This window comes from Podarcis vaucheri, assembly GCF_965113315.1.
Source record: "Podarcis vaucheri genome assembly, chromosome: 12".
Classification (NCBI taxonomy): Eukaryota; Metazoa; Chordata; class Lepidosauria; order Squamata; family Lacertidae; genus Podarcis; species Podarcis vaucheri.
In genome coordinates this window covers 8,702,440-8,728,048 of record NC_138750.1, presented here as the reverse complement: position 1 = coordinate 8,728,048, position 25,609 = coordinate 8,702,440, and the positions used below count along the sequence as shown (strand labels likewise).

Here is a 25,609-nt window from a genome sequence, read left to right as displayed (position 1 = left end):
TGAGAATGTTTTTGCATGGCCCCTAAAGATATGTCAGGAAGGTGCTAGACAAGCCTCCCTGGGAAGAGCATTCCACAAGCAGGGAGCCACCACAGAAAAGGCCCTTTCTCATGTTGCCACCCTCTGGACTTCTTTGTGAAGGAGGAGGCACACAAAGAAGGCCCCCAGATGATGGTTGCAGGGTCTGGTTCAGTTCATCTGGGGAGAGGCTGTCCTGGAGGTATTGTGGTCCTGAGCCGTTTAAGGCATTATAGGTCAAAACCAGCATTTAAACTGAGCCTGGAAAGTACAGTTGGGGCAGAATCAGTGTAATATGTTCAAACTGTCATGCCCCGGTGAGCAACCTGGCTGCTTTATTCAGAACCAGCTGAAGTTTCGGAACCGTCTTCAGAAGCAGCTCCATGTAGAACGTGTTGCAGTAATCCAGCCTAGAGATTAATAGAGCACAGACCACAGAGGTTGGGCAATCCCTGCCCGGATAGGAGCGCAGCTGGGCCACCAGCCCAAGCTGATGGAAGGCACTCCTTCTCCTTCTATTTCCTACACGAGTAGCTCTAACCATGAAGCACAATAACAAAAAGAGGTGAGTCAAAAGAGGCACCCCGTCTTCTACTTTGGAAGCCGCGGGATCTGCGCCTTTGCCGCGCGCATTCCCAGCGCATGCCTTCGGTGTGATGCGCCCCAGTCACGCCGTGCGTAAAAATCGGCCAGGTGGCCCGAGGGGAGGATGCGGTGCTCCTTCCTGGCTTGGGGAACAAGTGGAAGGCAAAGGCTGGCTTCTCCCTCCCGCAGCTGGGCGTGAGGCGACTCTCCGCCCCCGAAGGTAGCAGCCCCAGCGGCTCCGGCTCCGCCTTGCCGAGAGGGCGGGCCGAGCGCCCGGTCCTTGGCCGCGGCGCTTTGCTGATCCCCGGCTCATAACAAGCCGGGCGCGCCGGCGGAGGGAGCAGAGCGCGGCTGGAGGATAGCAGCGGAGACCCCCCCATCTCGTAGGAGCCGGAGCGGAATAGGGCCGCCCGGGGGGGAGTGGTTGGCCGAGCGGTCCAAGCCCTCCGGAGGAGGACGGCGCTTCCCTTCCCAGCGCCCCATTTCTCCTCCTTCTTCCTGGCTTGGCCAAAAAGCAACGCGGTGGGGAAATCGGCGGGCAGAGAGGAAGGAAAGGGAGCCGCACGTGAGGAGGGGACGCCGCGCAAGGAAAGGAAGCGCGCACGGCTCGCCGAGCCTCGGCTGCAGCCCGGCGCGATGCTCCGCTAAGCGCAGCTTTTTTCTTGGCAAAGGGACGCCCCCTCCGCGCTGCAGCCGCTGATCCGGGGCAGAAACCGGAGCAAGAAGCGCTTTCTCCCAAATTTGCAGCCGGCGCGTTGACCACCAGCTTTTGCGGCTGCCCTTCTCGGTCGCAGGCACGCATGCCTGCGCCTGTGTGTGTATTTGGAATATTTTTAACTTTGCCCTGCGCTTGGAGTGCCGTCCAGCAGCCCGCGAATATCCCAGCCGCTTGCCAAGTTTGATTTTGGAGCCCGGTGTTTACAGCCCGCCTCCGTCCCTCCCTCCCTCCTAGGAGGAATATTTTGATGCCAGTTTCTTGAATGAGACGCTTAAGGTCCTCTGCCTCTGATCTTGCCTGCCTGCTAAGGAGGGAATCCTGGACGGTGCAGAGTGCCACGCTACTGTTGTGCAGGCCAGCTGTCTCCTTAAGAGCCACCAAGCCATTCCAGAGCGACCGTGGATTATTGCACCGCTGCTAAAGCAAGCCAGCCAGCATGGGGGGCAACCTTGGCTGCCACCGCTCCATCCCCAGAGACCCCTCGGACCTGTGCCACAGCCGCAAATTTAGCGCGGCGTGCAACTTCAGCAACATCCTTGTGAACCAGGAGAGGCTGAATATCAACACGGCCACCGAGGAGGAGCTCATGACTCTGCCGGGGGTCACCAGGACGGTTGCGCAGAGCATTGTGGAATACCGGGAGTATATTGGGGGCTTCAAGAAGGTCGAGGACTTGGCCCTGGTGAGCGGGGTCGGAGCTGCCAAGCTGGAGCAGGTGAAGTTTGAGATCTGTGTGAGCAGCAAAGGGAACTCAGCCCAGCACTCGCCCAGCTCCTTGCGGAAGGAGCAGAACCTCGACCACCTTTCAGCTGCGAAGATCAATATCAACACGGCCACCCCTGCCCAGCTCATGAGCATCCGTGGCGTCACGGAAAAAATAGCCAACGGCATTGTCGAGTACCGCCGAGAGCACGGGCCCTTCAAGAACATTGAGGACATGGTCAAGATGGAGTGCATCAACTCTTCGTTCTTGGACAAAATCCGGCACCAGATATTTGCCGAGCGCTCAAGGCCTCCTTCTACGAATACCAATGGCGGCCTCAACTTCATGGTCAAGCCTCACCCAAGCCCCACCTCGCTGAGCCTCCAGAGCGAGGACCTGGATTTCCCTCCTGGAGGACCCACGCAGATTATCTCCACGCGGCCCACCGTGGAGATGTTTGGTGGGGTGCGGGATGGGAAGCCTGTGCTGAGGCTGGCCACCTGGAATCTGCAGAGCTGCTCTGTCGAAAAAGCCAACAATCCTGGCGTGCGAGAGGTCGTGTGCATGACGCTGCTAGAGAACAGGTATGGGACCTCTTGCGCAGCACCTGCGGGGAGTTATCCTTCACCTGTTTGTTTCATGCTTCCCTTGGCTTTGTGATGACTTCCTGGTTCAAGCCAGGAATGGGGGACCTTTTGGCCTTCCCAATGTTACCGGACTGCAGCTCCCATCAGTCCTGACAGTTAGCCATGCTGGCCTGGCCTGATGGGAGCTGGAGTCCAGCAATATCTGGAGAGCCGCAGGTTCCCCACCGCTGCTTTCAAACAAAATATGATGGGACAAACTGAACTCAACTGTTCCCTGTTTATCTGTAAGCCCATAGCTAATCCTGTTAACCTTTGCCTATAGGCCCAAAATAATGCCCATTGGACATATTCAGAGATGCTATGTATGCTCCATCCTGATGCCACAGCCTACCATTTGAACCTTTCTATGTAACTGCTGTTGAGATATGTTCAGAAACTGACTCATCTAGGCCAGTGTCCCATGAATGGCAACCGAGAACAGTATACATAAGTAGGAATATTTCCACGCTCCCCATTCTGTTATCTCTTAGCAGATGTGTGCATTTAAGCCTGAATCTGCTTCAATTCCTTAACAATTTTTTTAAAGCAAAAGGTGGGTGGATGGAGCCAAAATCAGAGGGGGCATAATTCTCATTCTCCTGTCTGCAATTTCCTCCTTTGCTGTCTTGTCTCCTGATGTCTCTTTTCCCATTACTGAAAGTGAGCTTGGTTGTGCGGCAAAAACACTTGAGGTGTGTAGGGTTTTTCTTCCCCTTCACCCGATTTCCCCCCTTTCATCTGGATCCCCTGCTGTCTGTTTTCTGTGTGGTTTGGGTAGATCCGGGATTAAACCTGCAGATCTGCAGCCAGCTTCTCATGAAGTTTGAACCTGAGATTTTGGAGGTCTTGGGCATATCACATGGACTTGGGAGTCCCAAAATATGAGAGCTACCATGCAGAGGCCACTGAAAAGTATGCACTCATGTATGTGTTCACAACGTGAGGATAACATCTTGTGTGCTGGCTCATCCATTTGACCTGTTAACATGCCAGCATTCTGCAGCCAGGTAGTGTCCACACTGATCTCAAATTGCATTTGTGTTCGTTGTTGTGTGTACAACACAGGTAAGTGCCCTCTCAGGACCTTTGCATGGAAGCATTCGTGTTTAAATCAGTCTTAAGGCTAATGAATGAGGGAGGTGGGCCTCCGGACAATGAGAATTTCTTGTCGAATTTAAATTGCCCTGGCAGTCTACTTCAGTCAAGGCAAGCTCCAGGGCAAGGATTTGGTTGTCTGGTCAAGAGTTTTGAATAGTCATTAGGAACAAGAAGTGAGTACTTTATTGCTGCAACTTCTTGTGCTTAGCAGTTTCTTTAGAAAGAGGCACCATGAGCAAGAATTTGTGTATATATACGTTGCCATGGCAAGCATTGCTTGAAAACCGTGCTGTGTTCATCGGAGGTTCAGTGAGAAGTGACCTCATTATTTTGAAACTGAAGTAATGCTGTGTGTCAAACCCCATTTTCCCTTTCTGTTCTTTCGTGGAAAAATAGCCCCTCTCTCTCTCCAGAAAAGCTTGATTTGATAAAGTTGTCTTGGTTCCTAGATGGAGAAAGTAACATAAAAGACTTAAAGGGGTATTTTTCGTAGGAGTGATTTCAGACCTGTGATTTACTGTATTTTTGCCAAAGAACTTTTTCCCCAGCCTGCACTGCAATCTGAACTTGAGTAACGGCCATTGTTCACATGTCCGCAGTGCAGAGATGGAACGCTGCATTTGGTATATACCATATTGCGGTACGTTTTGTTTTCCCACAAGCAGAAGCATGCTGGAGCGCTGAGAGGCTTCTGTGGGTTGGACCAAAAGGAAGGAATGAGCAATTCGTGTTTACAGCGGTGAATCTTGTGCTGCAATCTTCCTCCCTTGCAACATAGGGCCGTGAGTGATCAAAAACGTACACATAGCAGTCCTTGCCTTGAAAACTTTCAGGAAAACAGAAGAACACACCCCTTTTCAAAAGTTCCTGGTCTGGGTCGCAAGCAGGTTCAGACAGTCTCATGCACAGGATTCAGAAGTTTCAATTACATATCATCACCCAATAACAAAGGGATTGGCAGCTGCAAGAACTTATTTTGTGATCTTCAGGTTGCAATCAGGTGGCCCTGGGAGAGTGTCCCGGGGCCTATAATGGAAACATTATAGAAACATTAGATGCTACTTTAAAATGAGTTAGGCCATTGTTCTATATAGATCGGCATTGTCCGTGTTAACTGTCAACAACTCTTTAGGGTTTCAGATGGAAGTCCTGGCAAATTGTGTCTTGTTTTTTAAGGCACAAAATGGACAGAGGAGTGCAAGCGCACTCTGCACCCTCCTTTTCACAGCCCTGCTGGGATTTCGATAAACAGTTTCAACTGCTTGTGGGTTTCCCACACTTTAGGAAAGCAGCCTTAATGGAGGGAAAGATTAGACCAGCTACTCTTGAATTTATTGTGCTCGAATAGCCTCATTGACGGTTACAGACAAATATGACTAGCCTTTTGCATTTTGCCAGGTAGCAGAGTTCATGCACTTTTTTCGGAAGTAGGTCCTGCTGGGTTTAATGGAGTTGACTCCCAAGTAAATGTGCCTAGGAACAGAAGTGTTGATCATGTTGCTCAACTGCCATGTTGTACAGCCCTTCCCATACTGTACTGTGTCAAGTGAAAGGAAATTGCCCCACCCCATGAAAAAGATCCAAATCTAGCATGGCAGGGAACAAGACAAGCCAGAACTGTTCTCCCTGACATGCTAGCTTTCTGTGAGCAGGGAAACATGACATGAGGGAAGCATCTGAAACATGTCCTTCACTTTTAGATGGAAGGGTCTGGGCACAACGGGGCACCTTGATCCATTTAATTAAGGACATCAACTTTCATGGGGGGAGAGAACCTGACCTATAAGAAGTTTCACCCTAGCCTCTGATCATTGTTACTGGCAGAGCCAGCCCACCTATGAGGCAAGGTGAAGCAAAATACCTCAGGCAGAAGGATCCACAGGGGCAGCAGACCCCAATGTAGATATTTACTCCCTCCTTGTTCATTAGGTAGGTCTTCCCTCACCCCATCTTGCCTGGCAAGGAGGGAGGTGCCATTTTGTAGATTACCTCAGATGCCAAAATGTATTGGGCTGGCCCTGGTTACTTGGGGCGAAATTGTTCTTCAGGAGTGAGAATCTCTTTACTTTTTTCCCTCCTTACTGGACCTGCTCCTTTGCCACCCACAGCATCCTGATGTGCAGAAATTTCAGTAGGTGCAGCTTTTCTGGGCATGAGGGAACACAAACACAAGGGATCTTTGATCCCCTTGGCCCAAACACACTTGCCTTTCCTGCAAACCCCAACGAACGTAATGGTAATATTTAACCCACGGTTCTGCTTCGACGTCTCTCTTTATCGTTTTTTTGCAACAGCTGGCGCTTATTGCTAATGCATATTTGATACAGTTATTCTTAGGTTCAGGAAGCAAGCTGCCCCTCAAGGCATTTGCTCTGTTTTACAATATGCTACCTTTAGATGAGTTTGCTTGAATCTTGCATCTCCCTGGGCTGGTTTGGTTTCCTTTGCTCCTGAGCAGGGAAAACAAAACATGCACCACCATTTACTCTCCTGCGGCTGAAAGGAATCCTTCGCTTTTCTGAACAGCCCGCAGAAGGGTTTGGTTGTCTTCCCGTGATGCAGAGCATCCTTCTCCAAGCTGGAGCCCTCCAATGGCTTCGGACTGCAACTCCCGTCAGCCAGCACAGCCGTTGCAATCCCAAACATCTGGAGGCGACCGGCTTGGCGAAGGCTGATAAATTGTTTAATCCTCTTACGCTCAATGTTCTCCGCCACATCAATTGTGTTAATCCTTCTCAAAAGCTTCTTCTATCCTATGAATGAATATGCCAGCTTCTCACAGACAGCACGGTCTTCTCCTCCCCCATTTTTTGAAATGAATCATTTCCCTCTGTTTTAAATGGTGGGCTCCTAACTTTCCTCCCCCCCCTTTCATTTTTTGGTAGCTGCAGTATTTAACACTTAGTCCGTGGTGGGGTTATTGAGGCGGCAGTTGGCAAGGTTGTCACCTGTGCTATTGACCTCCAGTAAACCTTTGAATCTCTCTTCCTGAGCTTTCTGATTTTTCCGTTCTGAAGACGAACACGGCATTTGTCTTTGACTGTGAACAGCATATTCTTTCTTCTTTCTTCAGAAAGATCGTGGGGGGTGTCTTTTGCATTTGTGGTTTGTTTGTTTGTTTGTTTGTTTGTTTGTTTGTTTTTAAAAAAGGAAAGCACTTCCACCCTTCCATTCTGCCCCTACTTCTCTCATATTGGATTTGGAACAGAGACTGGCTTGTCAAAAAGTGATGGTGAGCCATTTGACTAGTGGATCAGAAGTTCCCATAACCATGCGGTCGATTGTTCTACAAATGATATTCCTAAGGGCATATTTCAACACATATATAAAACTGCTTGGATGATTTTTGGCTTCCTCTAAAGAACAACAAGCACTGGCAGTTTTGTGCAAGGACCAAAAAGTCTTGGGCTGTATACACACACCTTACATTTAAAGCATGCAACTTCCCCCAAATAACCTTGGGAACTGTAGTTTTTAAAGGGGTGCTGGGAATTGTAGCTCTCTGGCGGGAAGACTACAGTTCCCAGGGTTCTTTGGGGGAGATCACGTGCTTTATATGGATGGTGTGTATGCCGCCAGAGAGTCAAGCCTCTTTATAAAACCACACTCCCCAGTCCTGTGTTCCAAGCCATGACAACAAGGCAAATTTCAAACTGGTTTTAAAATGTGTATTGTAGGCATTGCCTTAAGCTGTGATAGGAAAAAGCTGCACCCTTTGTCCCTCCTTGGGGGTTAGTATTGACCCCCTCTCCCTTTTCAAAAAGGGCTCCCTCATTTGTGCAAATAAATGTACTGTATGTGTGGTTGGTAATGAGACTTTCGCTTTTTGCTTTTATTTTATTTTATTGCTGGTGTTCCTTGTGTGGGCATACAGTGGTACCTCAGGTTACATACGCTTCAGGTTACATACGCTTCAGGTTACAGACTCCGCTAACCCAGAAATAGTGCTTCAGGTTAAGAACTTTGCTTCAGGATGAGAACAGAAATCGTGCTCCGGCGGCACGGCAGCAGCAGGAGGCCCCATTAGCTAAAGTGGTGCTTCAGGTTAAGAACAGTTTCAGGTTAAGTATGGACCTCCGGAACAAATTAAGTACTTAACCTGAGGTACCACTGTATTTCTAATGTGTGCTGTCTTCCCCATGCCTACATCTTTTGGGCTTCAAAATGACATGCCCAGTGGGTAGGATCTCATCGCAACACCAGATTGCAGTACATTTCCTGGGGGAGATAAATGAACAAGTTGCTCCATGCAAGCATCCCTGCCACAAAATGCACAGGGTGAGTTCTAGGCAGGGCTGTGGGCAGCCCGAGGTTAAGAAAAAAAATGGTGAAAACTAAAGAATAATTAAAACGCTGTGCCCAAAAAAGCTGAATTATGCAAAGCTTTAAGCTTTGTGAGTGGCAGTCGTCTTACTCAGAAGGCCTGGGACTGCTAGTTTTATTTGAAGCTGAGAGGAAGCTACGTACATAGTCTGCCCACACATCCCAAACTTCCCTTTGCAAATATCATGCCTAGAAACCTGTCTAGCCTCCAAGTCTTGGGCTAATGAACATTCTCAGCCAATGGAGAGCTGCTTTCAGAGCACCTCTTTCCTCCTAGCTCTGCTAGGAGTGATGTTCATACATTAGGACCGATACCCTTCTGCTGCTAATCCAACAATATACATGTCTGAAAGCACCAACAAAGACTGTGTGCTTCTGTTAGTTTATTTTTGTATGCTCAGCTCTTGGTGGCTTGGCAGAGTGGTAAGGTGTGTCTGTTTTGTTCCTTATCTCTTCCTTTATCTCCTTGTATATTTTCCTGTACCCATTCTAATAATACTCTGGAGTACATCCAAGACAAACTCAGCTGTAATAAAAGAGCAGGAAAAAGCACAGCCCTAATAACATGAGCACACACAGAAATCATTAGCTCCAAAAGTATGCAATAAAAAAAATAATAATACTCTTGCTTTAGCATTTTTCAAGTCTAAGCTCTGGAAATCTAAAATAATAATGATATTATTTGTACCCCGCGCATCTGATTGGGTCGTCCCAGCCACTCTGGGAGGCTGACTGTGTTTAAACAACTTGTAGAGAGGAAATCTGAGGCCTGTATGCATTTAGAAGCTGCGCTGCAGGTGGGAACCCTGGTAATCTGGAAATGCAAACACTTAGAATAACCCTTCAGATTTCCCTGTGCCGAAACACAGAATCATGCTGTACTCGGAATACATTCTGCAAATGTAAGCTTGGAAGAGGAAAACTGCATGCAACCTTAGACTTGCTTTCCACAATCTTTAAGAATTCAGCTTGTCAAAGAATCCGAAAACTTTGGACAAGGAGTGTCAGAGGGCAAATAACTGTTGTTGTTTGTAGTGGCAAAGTAGTCATGGGAGCATAGGAGCCGACTCCTAGGGGCTGTGGGGGCTTTAGCCAACGCAATAAAATACTTGGGGGGCCGGCACCCCCCAGGTTGATGGGCATTGCCATTCAAATGGTGTGTGCGCACCGTGTCATGTGATCGATTATGCTGGGCGGAGCTTACCTGGGGCCCCACAATATTTCGTTCAAGTTGGCAACCCTGAATGGGAGACTGGGGGAAAAATCTGTGCTGGGAAATATAAAACTTGGGTAACTAACCAGTGGAATCTGCCTTGCAATTTAATAAGAAGTTCTCCACATTTCCAAATTTTTCTCTCACCCTTAGCGCTAATGACCTGCTGATTTAGCACAGTGTCTGAGATTCTTGGGATGCTATATTGAAGTGGTTCACACACCTTGGAAAGCTAGAGTACAGGTGAAACTTGGAAAGTTAGAATATTGTGGAAAAGTTCATTTATTTCAGTAATTCAACTTAAAAGGTGAAACTAATATATGAGATAGACTCATGACATGCAAAGCGAGGTATGTCAAGCCTTTATTTATAATTGTGATGTTTATGGCGTACAGCTGATGAAAACCCCAAATTAACAATCTCAGAAAATTAGAATATTAAATGAAATCAGCAAAACAAGGACTGCAAATAGAGCAATATTGGACCTCTGAGAAGTAGAAGCATGCATATGTACTCAGTACTTGGTTTGGGCCCCTTTTGCATCAATTACTGCCTCAATGCGGCGTGGCATGGATGCTATCAGCCTGTGGCACTGCTGAAGTGTTATGGAAGACCAGGAAGCTTCAATAGCAGCCTTCAGCTCTTCTGCATTGCTCGGTCTCATGTCTCTCATCTTTCTCTTGGCAATGCCCCATAGATTCTCTATGGGATTCAGGTCAGGCAAGTTTGCTGGCCAATCAAGCACAGTAATCCCATGGGCATAGAACCAGGTTTTGGTACTTTTGGCAGTGTGGGCAGGTGACAAAGTCCTACTGGAAAATGAAATCAGCATCCCCATAAAGCTCGTCTGTGGAAGGAAGCATGAAGTGCTCCAAAAGCTCCTGGTAGATGGCTGCGTTGACCCTGGACTTAATGAAGCACGGTGGACCAACACCAGCTGATAGCATGGCTCCCCAAATCAACACAGACTGTGGAAACTTCACACTGGACTTCAAGCATCTGGCATTGTGTGCCTCCCCATTCTTCCTCCAGACTCTGGGTCCTTGGCTTCCAAATGAGCTGCAAAAGCTGCTCTCATCAGAAAAGAGATTTGGGGAGCCATGTCATCATGGGTCCCCAAACGATCCTAGGTTTGTCCCTGTGCAAAAGGGACCAGGGAGGAGCAATGCCGCTGCCATCTCCTCTGGAGCCAGCAGGGTTTGCTTCCGTGGTGGGCAAAGGCAGCCATTTCTGTGCCAGATGCCAGCACCTAAGCTTGCATAGCAGAGCTTCTGTTCAATGTACTCTTGTGGCTCAGTGGTAGTGAAATATACTCGGAGTCGAGTGTGGATTTCATGTTCTTTATTCAGCTCATAGTAGTGAGGAGGAATGGAAGTTCCCCGGAAATGTCTGCTTTATATACATTATTTGCACAATGGGCTCCACGTGATTGGCTAATTCCGGGATTCTCCTGTAGGCCAATCAGGTTGCAGATTCACTTCCACTTGGAGTTGGATTGGGTGGCTCCTGCGGACCAATCAGACTGCTGCATTCTGGATCCTATTGTTCTAGGACCAATCAGACTGCTGCATTCTGGATCCTATTGTTCTAGGACCAATCAGACTGCTGCATTCTGAATCCTGCTGAATCCTAGGACCAATCAGACTGCTGCAATTTGGATCCTATTCAACTCAGTACATAACAGGTAGAATACCTGCTTGGCATGCAGAAGACTCAACCTTTAACATCTTCCGGTAGGACTGGGAAAGACCCCTGTGTCTCAAAACTCTGGAAGGCCACTACCAGTCAGGGTGTAAACAACGCTGATGGGTCAGTGGTCTGACTTAATTGTAAGGCAACTTCCCATGTTCTTATGGATTATTCAGGATGCAGCACTAAACACCGTGATCTGGCACTAACTTTGGTTGACATAAGAGTTACATGAGAGTAGACATGTGCAGGATTGTGCTTCACGTGTTGTAGAAACTTCCTGGCGCTGTCAAACCAGCATTACAGCGTTCCTTTTCCTTTTCCTAAGGCTTGTGGTTTGCTTTGCAAAAATCCAAGCATTTCTTTCTCCCCCCTTTCTCTTCTGCATTGCAGTCTTGGCATCTCCCGTTCATTGGGAGACTTTAAGAACAAAGCATCTTGTTGTCAAGCTGGTCTTGCTTTCTGCTAGGCTACTTCTCCGTGTTTAGAGGAATAATCTCTTTAGGAACACGGACGACAGGGGGAATTTAGCTCAGACATTGTGCTATGGGGAAATGCTTTGCAACATCGACCTGTTCCAGAGAATAGTCGTCTGACTCAGAACTAGCATGTCTTTAACAAAGGCTGCATGCATACGAACACATCTGTAGCACAAAAAGGAAAGAACGTCAAGGAGAGAATGGTTTCTGGTCCCTTATTTTGTTCTGAGTCCTGGGAAGGAGCTCTGGTCCTGAGAGGAAAGGATGAAAAATCAACAAAATAAAGCAAACCAGTTTGAAGTAATAATAATAATAATAATAATAATAATTTATTTATACCCCGCCCATCTGGTTGGACTTCCCCAGCCACTTTGGGCAGCTTTCAACAAAATATTAAAATACCGGAATACATTAAACATTAGAAGCTTCCCTAAACAGGGTTGCCTTCAGATGTCTTCTAAAAGTCTGGTAGTTGTTGTTCTCTTTGACATCTGATGGGAGGGTGTTCCACAGGGAAGGTGCCACTACCGAGAAGGCCCTCTGCCTGGTTCCCTGTAACTTGGCTTCTCGCAGTGAGGGAACCGCCAGAAGGCCCTCGGCGCTGGACGAGTGAGTTAACCAGTTTCCAAACGCTCCTTGTCGTTCTGAACCAATCCTTCTTTCAGGCCCTCAGAAGATCGGGTTGGGCACAGTCCACTGTGGGAACGGTCTGGCTTCTCAATGCCAGGGGTTTGGCTGCTGATAACCGCCTATGGCTGCCCTGAAAGGAGCAGGAGCTGCTCAGAAGCACACATTGCGTCCTCTAAGGCAGGGGTCAGCAACCTAAGGCCCATGGGCCACAAGCGCCCCACGGGGGTCGTTTAACCGGCCCAGGAGCCGCCCCCCGAACCGAGCTGCCCGCTTGGCGAGTCCCTGCACACTGCGCTAAACCGGCACAGTGCAAGGACTCGCTTCCGCAGCACCGGAAATCATGTCTCCGCATGTGTTGATGTCGAAAATTACGTCTGTGCAAAGGCCGACGCTGGAAATCACGGGCGCGCACACAGTCCGGTCCATGGAGGGATCTCCGCTGGAGTGAACTGGCCCAGGCGAGGTAAACCTTGCTGCCCCCTGCTCTAAGGCAGTGGTGTCTGTGCCTGGCAAATGGACAGCTCTGTTTCAAGACATATGTAGCCCACGTTAAACCAGTTGTCCACAAAGTGCATTTTTGCAGGTTGACAAAGGCGCAACAGAGAGAATCTTCCATCGGTGGGCAAACCTCTGGTGCAAGGCTTGAATGCATTGTTTGTCACAGTTGGAGATGAAGACTAGGCTCAAAACGTAACCCTTTTTCTGTGAAGGATTTGAAGGAAGAGAGATGCGGCTGTGCTGGTGGCTTGGGAGGGAGTTCAAGGCTTGAGAAACGACGAAAGAGAATGGGTGGAAACACTGGCAAGAGCGGGACACCTTGGTGTGGCAGGCCTACACCTGGAAACAAGAGCAGAAGACGTAAGGCTACAGAGCACTTTAGAAGTAAGGAATAGTCCCAAAGTGCAGGTTGTATCATCTAAACTTCAATTGTTACACAGGTCTGATTTTCATCTGCTCTTTACTCACTCTTTTTTCTCTGTTCTGCAATGGGTAGCCACAGCACGCTTGCAGAACACCATGTAAGGATGTGAGGACAGCTTGAGGAGGCTTTTTACAGAATGACCGTTGCTGGAAATGAAACACAGTTGTAGAGAAAAATAGAATTCTCATGCTTCATGTTTCCCTAATGACTGTTTCTGTAAAATACAGTGTTTATTTTGTCGTAAAGCAGTCTGCCCTTTTGCAAGTATTCCAATTACTGTAAGAAGATTGCACATACAGAGCTTTCTTTAAAATACTCTCTCTCTCTCTCTGCCCTTGGTTATCCTTCTTATCCTCTTCCTGTTTGATCTTAATAAAGCATTTAATTTGTGGTTCTCCTTCACTTGTATGAAGTTCAACTCCTCGTGTCATATGGCGGCATTACTGTATTATTATTATTTTTAAAGAAACTGGGCAATTCTATTTGTAAGGTCACATAGATGAAGGATCTTCCTTTTCTCTTGCTCTCTGCTCTCGTCTCCTTCAAGATGCAGGACGTATTCTTTGTTGCCTTGCGGATATAATTACCTGCTCTCTTAAGATCCAATGACTTTAGTGAAGGCAAACATCTCTGAATAGTCCCTTTGTAAAAGGAGATGCTTGCAGGAAGCACCCTGTTCTTTGTTTACTATTAACAGGACTTAGGCATTCAATCCTAAGGTTCATTGCATCACAGCCTGACAGCAGAATCGAGTGCAAGGTTTCTTCAGAAGTCAGTCCCAACTGAGGCTCCGTCCCAGGAACGGGTGCCTAGGATTGCAGTTCACAGTGTAAAGTCAGTGCAGAAGTCAATTCCATGGGGCCTTATTCACAGATCAATGTGAATAGGATTGCAGCCTTATACTCTTTTTTTAAGAGTGCAAGAAGAATCCTGCTGGATCAAGCCAAAGTTTCATCCGGCCCTCCTAGAAACTAACCAGATGCCTGCAAGCAAAACCAGACAATAGCAGCACTGAGTTGTTATCGATAGTATTTCTTAGCGCAGGGGTCAGCAAACTTTTTCAGCAGGGGGCCGGTCCACTGTCCCTCAGACCTTGTGGGGGGCCGGACTATACTTTGAAGGGATAACACAGAGATGCATTTTAAATAAAAGCACACATTCTACTCATGTAAAAACACGCTGATTCCCGGACTGTCCATGGGCCAGATTTAGAAGGCGATTGGGCATTGGGCTGGATCCAGGCCCTGGGCCTTAGTTTGCCTACCCATGATTTACTGTGAAGAAATTCCAATGAAAATCCCTGTTATTACACATTTTACATGGCTGCTTATTTGTATATATTTTAAAATTATATATATATGGGTGTTTTATGGTGGCCTATATTTGTAAAGGGACGCGGGTGGCGCTGTGGGTTAAACCACTGAGCCTAGGGCTTGCCGATCGGTAGGTCGGTGGTTTGAATCCCCGCGACAGGGTGAGCTCCTGTTGCTCTGTCCCAGCTCCTGCCCACATAGCAGTTCAAAAGCACATCAAAGTGCAAGTAGATAAATAGGTACCACTTTGGCAGGAAGGTAAACGGTGTTTCCGTGCGCTGCTCTGGTTTTGCCAGAAGTGGCTTAGTCATGCTGGCCACATCACCCAGAAAAAACTCTGCGGACAAACGTCGGCTCTCTCGGCCAGTAAAGCGAGATGAGCGCCACAACCCCAGAGTCATCTGCAACTTAACTAAACTGTCAGGGGTCCTTTACCTTTAGTTATACAGTGGAACTTCGGGTTACAGCAGGGATCCGTTCTGGAGGGCCCACCACAACCTGAAAATTACACACAACAAAGTGCATGACCGCACATGCGCAAAGTGCAATTAACACTTCTGCGCATGTGCGAACCGCAAACCCGGAAGTAACCTGCTCCAGTACTTCTGGGTTTGCCACTGACGTTCGCCCAAGCGGACGCAAGCAGAGGCAGACGCAGAACGAGGTTTGACTGTATTTGTAATGCCTAATAAAGGTTTGGCAAAGTAAGTAGCCGCCCTCTCAGCATTTACGATTCTCAGCTTCTGAGATACAGAGGCACAGTGCCTCCAACAGTGTGTGGTAGAGCCTTGCTACCGTGCCTTAGCTTGATAGCCTTCGTCTCCATGAATTTGTCTCCTTTAAAAGTTGGCAGCCTTTGCTATATCTAATTAGAGGGAGTTCCATCCTTTAGCTACATGCTGTGTGAGTGAGTCCTTTCTTTTTTTTTGCCAGTCCCGAATCTTCCAGTGTCCATGTGTTGAGATTCCTGTGTTTCAGGGGGGTTGGACTAGATGGCCTTTGGGGTCCTTTCCAGCTTTATAATTTTGTGATCCAGTGATTCATTTGATGGTCTTGTTTCTAATGTTGTCAGAGGGAGAATGTATCCACCCTCTCCACACTATGCATATTTTATCCGCCTCCAGCATTCTCCCTTTTTTTCTGCGCTAAAAAACCTCAAATGCAGTAACCTTCTCTCATCCAGCTGCTTGGTCCTGTTGGCTGCCCTTTCCTGAACCTTTTCCAGCTTTTCAGTATCTCTTTTGCGGTGAGGCGACCAGAACGGCACAGTATTGCAAGTGCTGTCTGAGGCTCACCATTTGCATAATGGCATTATGATATCGGCAGCTTTCATTAAAGCTTGGATCAGGTTTGGTTTTACTGAGTGCAGTTGATAAATAAAGTATAAAATAATAATAATAAAAGTGTTTCCCTATTGCAGAATAATTCCAAGGCATCTCATCTGTTGATTCTTGAAAAGAGAGTTAAACGGATTGCTTGTGAACAGCCGCTGGCTAAAAATGATGATTTTGCTACAAAATGGTGTTCCAGGTGCATCTGTGAGCTGCACTTTATATGTAAATGGAATGGGAAGCTTATAATGATTCACTCGTTGAAGAAGAAAAAACGAGTCTATTAAATCTGCAGCTGAGTAGATCGCTCTGAAATATTGTCATAGTAAGGCTTCTTTCTCCCCTTTTCATCACATGCCTGCGATTGCCAAATACACGCTCAGTTTTGCGCTCTCCTCTCGCCTGGTTGGGTCTGTTCCAGGATTTCCCACAGTCATTCCTGGTCATTGACCTCGGCGGGGCTGGCTTAGTGCGCTCATTCTGAACTTGAAGAGGCTTGTCATCATACATGCAGCAATTGCTGATGTAGGAAAAACTTCTATATCACGGGACTTTTTTTTTTTTTTACAGGAACAAGCCCATCCCTATTGTGATGGTGACTACTGTTCCTTTGCAACAGAGAAATCTACCCCCGCCACCCCCCTATTCCCCGACCCGATCTGGAGCTTGTGGGGCTGGCGGGGGGAGAAGCAGGCTTGCTCCCCCCCCCCAGATCAGGTCGGGGAATAGCGGGGTGGCGGCGCTGCGCCTCCCCGCTGTCCCCAGCTTTTGGGTGCAGGCTGCTGCCCGCAAGCCTTGCGAGCCCGCGGGACATCCCGCCGGGCTTGCAAGACTTGGGATAGCTTCCTGAAGCCTGGAGAGTGAGAGGGGTTGGTGCGCACGGACCCCTCTCGCTCTCCAGGCTTCAGCGAAAGCCTGCATTCGCCCCATAGGACGCACCCAGATTTCCCCTTCATTTTTGGAGGGGGAAAAGTGCGTCTTATAGGGCGAAAAATACGGTATCTAAAGAGCTGACACATGCAAGACGGAGCAAGGTGGTTTTCTCCTGCTCTGGAGAGCAGGACTTGAACCAGTGGCTTCAAGTTACAAGAAAGGAAATTTCGACTAAGCATCAGGGGGAACCTTCTGGCAGTAAGAGCTGTTCAACAGTGGAACGGTCTCCCTCGGGTGTTTGGGGACTCACGATGGCCTTTGTCATGGATGCTTTAGTTTAGGGTTACCAGACGTCCCCGGGTCCCGGGGACAGTCCCTGGATTTGCAAATCTGTCCCTGGACAAATTCCATCCCCAGATTGTCCCCAGATTTGCAAATCTGTTCCCAGGAAACGTGGCAGCGGCAGCCTCAGCAGCACAGAGCCAGCCTGGTAGCGCAATTGGCTCTGGCTGGCTTCAGGAGCTGCTCGCTGCCACTGCCAAATTGGAACTGGGGACGTCCAGCAGTACAGATCTCCTGCCCCCTCCCCCTTTTGTTTTGGGGGAGGCTTGGAAGTTGTAGATGGGCGGCTGTTGCCCAGGAGGGGCGCAAGGGGCGCGGTTTCTCTGTCAGGCAAGGTGCAAAGCCCTTCTTTTGCACCCTGTGAAACAAAAACTGGGCAACAGCCGCCCGCCTGCGACTCCCAAACCTCCCCCAATCTGTCAAAACAAAGGGGGAGGGGGCAGGAGATTCGGGGAGGCTCGGGAGTCATGGGCACAGTTGCACAGTTTTTTAAAACTCTGTGCATTTATGTTTCGCAGAGTGCGAAAGAAGGGCTTTATACAATACTCATGTGTGCTTGGGCCCAGAGTCTTTTGCCTCACCATCCTCACTACTGACTCCCTGTTGCTACTCAGCTTCAAAAAAGAAAAAAATGTCCCCGGATTCATTGAAAAAAATCTGGTAACCATACTTTAGTTTAAATTCTCGCATTGCAGGGGGTTGGACTAGAAGACCCCGGGGTCAATTCCAACACTATGATAATCTGTTTTGAACATTGGAAGAGCCCGTTCAGCTTCAATTAATACTTAAAAAAATATATTTTAGCCTCTTATGCTGAAACCCAAACATTTCACTGCTGTAATTTATCAGTAGTGAGTATAACCACACACTGGAAAAAATGATCAACCCTTGGCAAGGCAACTGCTTGAATTCTAAACAGGGAAGCGGCAGCCGTTGCATTCCACTTGGGCAGTTATGGTGTCATCAGCCTGTAATGCAGGCGTGAAAATGTATATGCTGGGGACATACAGGAGGAGGACGCAGTGAGAGATGACGAAGCATTATTTTCATAAGCAGCCTGTGGGTTGCTATGGAATAGACCTGCCAACCTTAGCAGTGAAAAGTAATGTTTAACATACTTAAGGTCTTGCTGTGCAAATGAGTGCAAGGCACCTAACCTGTTTCTCTAGATTCATGGACATGCCATTGCTATGATGAAGCCAGTCTAGCATGCTGTTGTCAACAACGATGTAGGAAAGCTTCTTTTCCCTCTTTTTCTGCCCCACCCTTGTCGCTTGGCTCTATTCTCTTATTTTCTGGTTCCAGGGCTGGCATCAACACATGGTGTACTTGGGCAGTGGTCAGGAGCCCAGATGCCTTGCACGACCGTCAGTGCTTGCCTTGGGGCCTCTGAAATTGCTCTCCCCAGCCACCAAAATTCTTTCTGGACTCAGCTGTTCCCGCAGCTGAAAGAGGAGTACTTGCTCCAGTCCATAGTCAATATTGTTGTATAATGTAAGAGGAAACGACTGCAGATATGTAGTGACTTAATGGCATAGGATCTGGCGACAGTTAAGGAATGCATGCCATTGTCAAATCTGTCATTCAAACATATTTTGAGTGCTGTACTCATTTATTTTAAGATTTGTATCCCGCCTTTCTGATCCACAGCAAAGTGTTGAAGGTGGCTAATATAATAAGGTTACCAGATGTCCCCGTTTCCCGGGGACAGTCCCCAGATTTATAAATCAGTCCCCTGACAAAATCCATCTATTTAGTAGGAAGTTGAAAAGTGTCCCTGGATTCATTGAAAAAAATCTGGTAACCTCCGGAGTGGAGGGAAACCAACCAGTACATCACGAAATAATACAGACAATTTGTGGGTTTCCTCCTCGAAAAAAACTTATTTGACTCAAGGCTCTGAGCTTCTCCTGGGTTTAGCTACTGTTTTGCTTTCCCATGATGGCCTCGGATGATGCTGTGCAGAGGGCATTGTGGGAAATTAAAATGTTGGCTAGATCCAGCCACTCAGAGTTAGTCGTGGAATATGGCCAATGCCCTTGAGCTCAGTGGCAGAGCCCATACTCTGTGTGCATATAATTCAGCTCCTATAATCTCCAGTTAATCTTGGGTAGCAGGCCTGCGGAGAGCTCTACCTGAAACCTTGCAATGTCCCTGCCAGAGGAGTTAGCGCTAAGCTAGCGTGACCAATGGTCTTGGTAAGAGGCAACTCCATGCGTTCACAGGATGAGGGAAGCACAAAGAACGGACTGTGATTTGGTTGAGTTCCTGCTTAGCCTAATGGACACTTCAGCTTTTTAAATTGGTCCATTTTCAGCATTTACAAATCAATTCTGTTTTTGAAAGCCGACTCTCCCTCTCCTACATTGAAATGCCTCCCTGGCTTGCAGGCAGCGTGGAATATTTCAGTTTTGGCTGCAAATAACCCACATAGCACTGAAATATTTACTTAGCAACAAGCCGAAATAGTTCAGAGATTACAGTTTTGAACCTTTGGATCCATCAGCACAATCCTTACTGTGTTTGGAGACTTCTGTTTTTTTTGCAGTATAGAAATGGGAGTGTAAATCCTTAAGAAAACACTTGTTCATATATGGATATTGCAACAGTTAAGCTTTGCTTATTTTCCAAGCCATAAGGAGATCCAAAACAGATTCTTGTCTGTTTGCAAATGGATGTTTCTCCCCCAGGTTCCATGAAGAGTACTTTTCTGATTAACCCAAAGCCAGTTTCATGACTCATTACAACGGCAGCAATTAATATGCATTTGAATCGTATGAAAAATTGTGGCCTTCTAGATTATGTTATTCAGAACATCACCAAGATAAATAAAAGCAAGCTGATGCCATAAAGTCATGAAACATGGCTCCAGGTAAATGGATAAAGGGAAGTAAGTTCACAGATGATGTTCATGACTGAGAAGGCTTCTGTTGCTGGTAGCTAGCCACCTTTCTTGAGAAAGTGGGTGTACTGATGGATCTCTGGTGAGGATCTTAATAACTGGGGCATTTGCCAGATAGTTCTTCAGACAACCTAGTCCTAGACTGTTTTTAAAGCAAGGATGGGAAATCTATGGTCCTACAGGTGTTGTTGGGTTGCAGTTCACATCATCCCTGACTATTGGGCATTCTGGCTGGGACTGATGGGATTTGGAGTCCAACAACGTCTGGTGGAGGAGCCACAGTTTCTCCCCCACTGATTTAGGCTTTCAAGCTTTAAGCCAGTGTGAACCCAGGGCCTTGTTTCACTGTAGTCCGGCTATCTTCTCTGAAGGACACATGCAGATCCTTCATCATTGTGATCTGTCAGTGAGCAAGATACTTTTCTCTCTTTATTTTACTTCTTCATCTCAAAAAATGGCATCAATACAGAAAGGTTTTTTGAATCAGCAATGTGTGAATGAGAACAAAGCAGAAACACTCCTTGCTGTTTCTCCTCTTGCAAATCCATGCGCCATGGAGTGAAATTTGATTGGTATTGACCGATGCTTTTGGAGAGCTGATAGCATTTTTGTATTTATTTTGAACGAGTTTCCTTGGCCTAGAATAGTGTATAAACAAAATCACGAGCACTCTCCGTACACATGAAAACACTTTTATCATCGTGACAATCCTGACGGGTTTCCAGCTTAGAAAAGGCCATGTAATTTCTTACTTCCTCTAGGTATACATGCAAATCTATGTATGCCAACAGAATTGTTCCTTATAATTGCTTTAAGGCTTCTCAATTATTGGACCAATTTGGGGAGACATTGTTTGGGAGACAAGACTTAGCATCTCCTTAGGCCATATGATATATACCTTTAATAACTTACTCAAGATTGTCTCGATGGCAGAGTGTACTCCAAGGTAAATTGATTTTAAGGAATGGCTTTTAAATTGTTTTCAGAACGCTTTCCTTTCTGCGGTTTCCCCCAAAGAATTGTGGGAGCTGTAATACTAAGAGATGTGTTTGTGGTGCTGGGGGTGGGCTCCCTTACAATATTGTTATTTTCCTTAGCAGATACTCTTGGCTTGAGCAGCATTTTTGGGGCAGGACAGGGAAGTTATTTTCCAGAGAAGCGGTCCCCTAATTCTGTTACTCTCAGCTGTTGGTTCCACCTCAGTCTTGATTATTTTCTTCCAGCCAGGGGGTATATTTCACAAGTATAGTCAAGGGACCTCAGTGGAACTTGTACATTGAGGCCTTTTACCAGTTCTGCAAACGTATAAATATTGATCACGTTCTAAAAGCTTGCTCCAGCTCTGTGCTTTTTGTCAAAACCTTCGCCCTGAACAGACACAAACACCCCCCGCTCTTTTTCTAATAGCCCGTAGTTATGCTGATAAAACTTTCATGAACATTGCTTCTTAAACATTCTCTGAATCTCTTTCTTGGAGCAATGATTACCCACTATTATTCCCGCCCGCCTACATCCTCATGATATCCTAGAAGAGCAGAAAAAGAGGCCAGAATTCAGGCATAATGGAATTTCTCCTCTTGAGGAGCATTCATGCAAATAATGAAACACAGTAGAGGTCTCCTGTTGTAGCTGCTGACTGTCAATGTATGACTTGGGAGGATAATAATGTTACCAGTGAGAGAGGGGAAAGGGGAGAGAGTGGGGACTGCTGCCGCTGCTGCTATTGTTGTTGTTCGGTCAGTGATGGAGAATGGTGGGATGTACAGCAGACTTGCAAATAAATATTCAGATTTGTTGCCCCTCAGAAACACAGGAGCCTGCCTTCCCCTCACCTCACCCTCCCATTTTGCTCATATGTGGCATATGAATATCCCCTAAGGAAGAAACCTGCCAACCGTTTTCCATTCTGCAAAAAATTCCTGGCCTGATAAACTGCAACGAATTCTTACTCTCCGCTGCAGTCAAATCAATAGATCTTTCCTGCACAGCAAAAAAGTTACCTTACAATGCGCTGGGTATTTTTAAAAATCCAGATCTGCAGTACTTTATAGTCTACAAACATCAAAGACACGTGAGTAATAATTGTCATCTCCATGCAATAGTCCCTGCCTCCCACAATCAAAGCAAATAAATGTATTGAATCCTGGTTGCAGACACTGTGAGTGGCTTTAGGGATCACCGCCTTATTAGGTCCAACTAAAATGTCGTAAAACAGTGAGCAAGCCTTCCAGTTCTTATTCAGACTGGATGTTCAACAAAACAGTGAGATGAAGGAGAAAGAAGACACTGGGCATGATGCTCAAGTTCCTAAGTCTGCAGTTCATTCCTGCCTTACGATGGAGTGCTCATTGCATTGGACTCTGCTAGATGCAAAACAGATTTCAGGGTTGAACAGTGCTGCTTGGGTGAGGAAAAACTACAGCTTCTCCATATAAAATCTGGCAGTGAATGATCACTCAGCTGAACAGCTGGGTCTCTTGTGAGGCAGACAGCAGAAGTAGAAAGAAATGTGACCGTTTTCATATTGACAAAGTTGGGGGTTAATTTTAGATGGTGCCCTGGGCCTATAGAAGATAGGTTGGGTGGTGACTGGAGACTTGTGATCTCACATCTTTTGAGTGCTAGGAAATAATCTTCCTTCAATTTTTAAGCCCCCTGTCCTTCCACAGCCGAGTTCATTATTCTGCAAAGAAAAAAGAAATTGTAGGTAGGCAGAGAATGCAACAATATTTCTCTGGTTTGCACAGTTTCCAATAAGGTTGACAGGACATAGCCCTGCTTTCCAGCCACGGCTTGTGAACATACTTGTGCTACAGACTTTTCAGTCAGACTCTGCTTCCCTTGCTTAGGTGTTGAAACAAGGGGCGAGCACCCATGACTACAGTCCTTAAGGATTTTGTGGCAGAAGGAGTGTTTCTCTTATGAAAGCTATGCTGTAATTTTATTCTGTGTGAACATTCCCTCCTCCCAGTGCCATTACCCTAAAATAGGAAATCCTGGTTTAAATGCCACAGGATATTTTAATCATTGTAGAAAAGGCCTTCCCTTTCTTTTGTTCTGTTTTAAAAAAACAATGCTTTTTTAATTTGCCTTCCCTGTTGCTTGATATCTAAAAACAGCTCTTCCTGCTGAGATTTTAACACCAACAGGCTGTGAGTTCACCCATCACCGCCAAGCCCACGCATGTAAACATCTTATGTTACGGGCTGCAGCAAGCACCAGTTTCCCTGCCGCATTAAGTATCTGTAACATAAATTTTCTTTGTTTAATACTTTAACAAGTAGGAAGAGGGGGAAATTATTTCTATATCACGTCTCTGTTTAATAGCAGAGAAAGACAATGGAGGACTTTGCTCTGCTTTGTTTCAAACAGTTTGCCTCAGTGCAGTTGAAATTGAAAAAATCGTTTGAGGAAACACGTTTCTCTTGTGTCGCAATTTTAACATGAATTGTGGGGTGGTCTGGTTAGTGGCAGACCTAAGCAGAAAGGTAACCAGTGTTCACACACACACACACACACAAACAAACAAACACACAATTTCCTAACTTTGCCAGGTCAGTTTGGAAGTGGTTGGGGAGTGTGTCTGAGGTTGCCAACTTTTTTGGGCCCAGGGGCATATTTGCAAATTGGAAAAACTTGTGGGCACACACACACACGCACAACCACAACCAAGCACACACCACAACTTCATTCTATTGCCGATTTATTTATTTCATAACGTTTCTACACCGCTTGATTGTACAAAAGAAACCTCAAAGCGCTTTACAGAATTGGCTGCAGCAATACTTTGAGCCTAATCTGGTCAGGATGAGGAGACCCCGAGGTCTCTGGGGTGTGTGTGTGCTGGTATATGTGGTCTAGCTGGCTGCACTGTGAGGTCAAGCACTGCAAAAGAGCCGTGTGTAACTATGGAAACTCTTGCTGAGGTGTTCGGCAGATGTTCTCAAAGCACCACCAGGCAGTAGTTGTTCTTTTGCTGAGGTGCTGGGGTAGCAGCAGTTGGTGGTCTCCCAGAGACCACTGTGTGATTGGCTTCCAATGGGAATCCTTGTTTGTTTCACGTAGTTACATGCCACATATTCCTAGAGTAGTCACTTAAGTCGGAGGTACCCAATGTGGTGCCCTCCACATGTTGTCCCACCATCCCCTGCTGGCATGGCGGCTGGTTTGGGGATGATGGGAGTTGTAGTCCAACAAGATCTGGAGGCACCACACTGGCTTTGCCTGCTGTAAGTGGTTTACACCTCAGATAACAAATCTTGTATCTCTCTTTCTATACAGAGCAATGAAACTAAATACAGTGGTACCTTGGGATGCAAATGGGATCCGTTCCGGAGTCCCGTTCGCATCCTGAATGGAACGTAAGACACAACGGCGCGTCTGCGCGGGTCATGTTTTGCGGCTTCTGCGCATGCGCATGACGTCATTTTGAGCGTCTGCACATGAGCAAGTGGCGAAACCCAGAAGTAACATGCTCCATGCAGAGCGCAACCCGAAAGCACTCAACCTGAAGCACATTCAACCCGAGGTATGACTGTACCGTTTTGTATAATCAAATTCTAGAAAACACATAGCAAGAGTCAGGGAAGTTTTGTTGGAGCAGATGGACTTTCTGTTCCAACATGGGCAAATCCCTCAGTCTAAGCACATCCAGAGAACTTTCTAGCTGGGCTTTGAACCTGTATTCCCTATATCCAGACTTAATATGCTGCTTAGAAGCCTCTTAAGTTTGATTTTTCAACGTCTTCCTTTAAGGGATTTGAGGGAGGTGCTAATAATATCCGACCAGCGTACTGGAGTTCTGGATTTGAGCATGTTGGCAGCATAGCAATGCACAGTGTGGACCATCTTTCTGGGTAGGAAATAGGACTTTGTATCCTAATGAAATGGACTGGCAGACTCTGGGGGTTATTTGATGTCAAAAAAAAAAAAAGGTTCATGCTTTCCCCCTTTGGCTAAAGAACTTGGGGGAACATCCTGGCTCTATGGAGAAATCATCCCTTTAGCGTTGCTCAAGTTATTAAAATAACTGAAGACTCTTGATTTATTTTTTGAAGGCACTGTCTTATGCATGGCACAGACACAGAACTTCTCTTCTCAGAAATTATTGTTCTTTGTAGATTAAAAACAAAACAATCACGTTCCTCTTCTTCCACAAGGAATCCTAGTAACCTCTGAGACGTCTGTCTGGATTTCTGCCCATCTTAGAGTTACTTGAGTTCAACAAACTCACTCTTAGCAAAGTTCATACAGGCCTGAAAAGTGTCCTCAGGCAGTTTTTACAGTTCTGCCTGGTAAAGCAACAGCCAGGCAAAGGCAGAAACCACACAATTGCCACATTGCACCATTTTTTTGTTTCCTTCACAAGAAATTCGTAGTACTTCCTCCGACATAAAAAGAAATCATTAACAGGAAACCTCAGGTTAAAACTTAGGAATTTATAATGAATTCTCTGTTTGCAATAAATGGGTGGGTCGTGGTTTGAAAGCGGTGTCATCTTGCTGAAAAATGGTTGATGGGTTAACAAGTAGGTAAAATGATGTGGTGATTTAATTTGACTTATTTGGCTAGCCCTTCTGGCAAAACGTCAGTGTCATCAGGCAGTTCGGCTCTCTAAAGTTCCCAGCTGGTTCAAACCTCAAATAAGTGTTGTCACCCATCTTTGGGACATTTTAAGCAAGTAAATTGTGTTAAAAGGTAAGAGCCCTTGGGGTGCATGGGAACCATTCTAAAAACCTCCAGTTATAGTATTTGTGTGGGCATGTTTATATATATTGTGGTTCATATATGTTGCATGAACTGTCAGTGGAAGTTCTAGAAAGGCAGGTATGCCTTCTTAAATTT

At 46.6% G+C, this 25,609-nt stretch overlaps 1 protein-coding gene across 1 annotated transcript in view; it reads left to right on the top strand.

Moving 5' to 3' along the window:
- Nucleotides 1-858: 858 nt before the first annotated feature.
- Nucleotides 859-25,609, top strand: part of EEPD1 (endonuclease/exonuclease/phosphatase family domain containing 1) — a 61,311-nt gene continuing 36,560 nt past the window's right edge. The window contains exon 1 of the mRNA XM_082192855.1: nt 859-2,608. Within this exon, the coding sequence (XP_082048981.1) occupies nt 1,758-2,608 (851 nt within the window). The 5' untranslated portion in view covers nt 859-1,757. The remainder of the gene's footprint in view (nt 2,609-25,609) is intronic.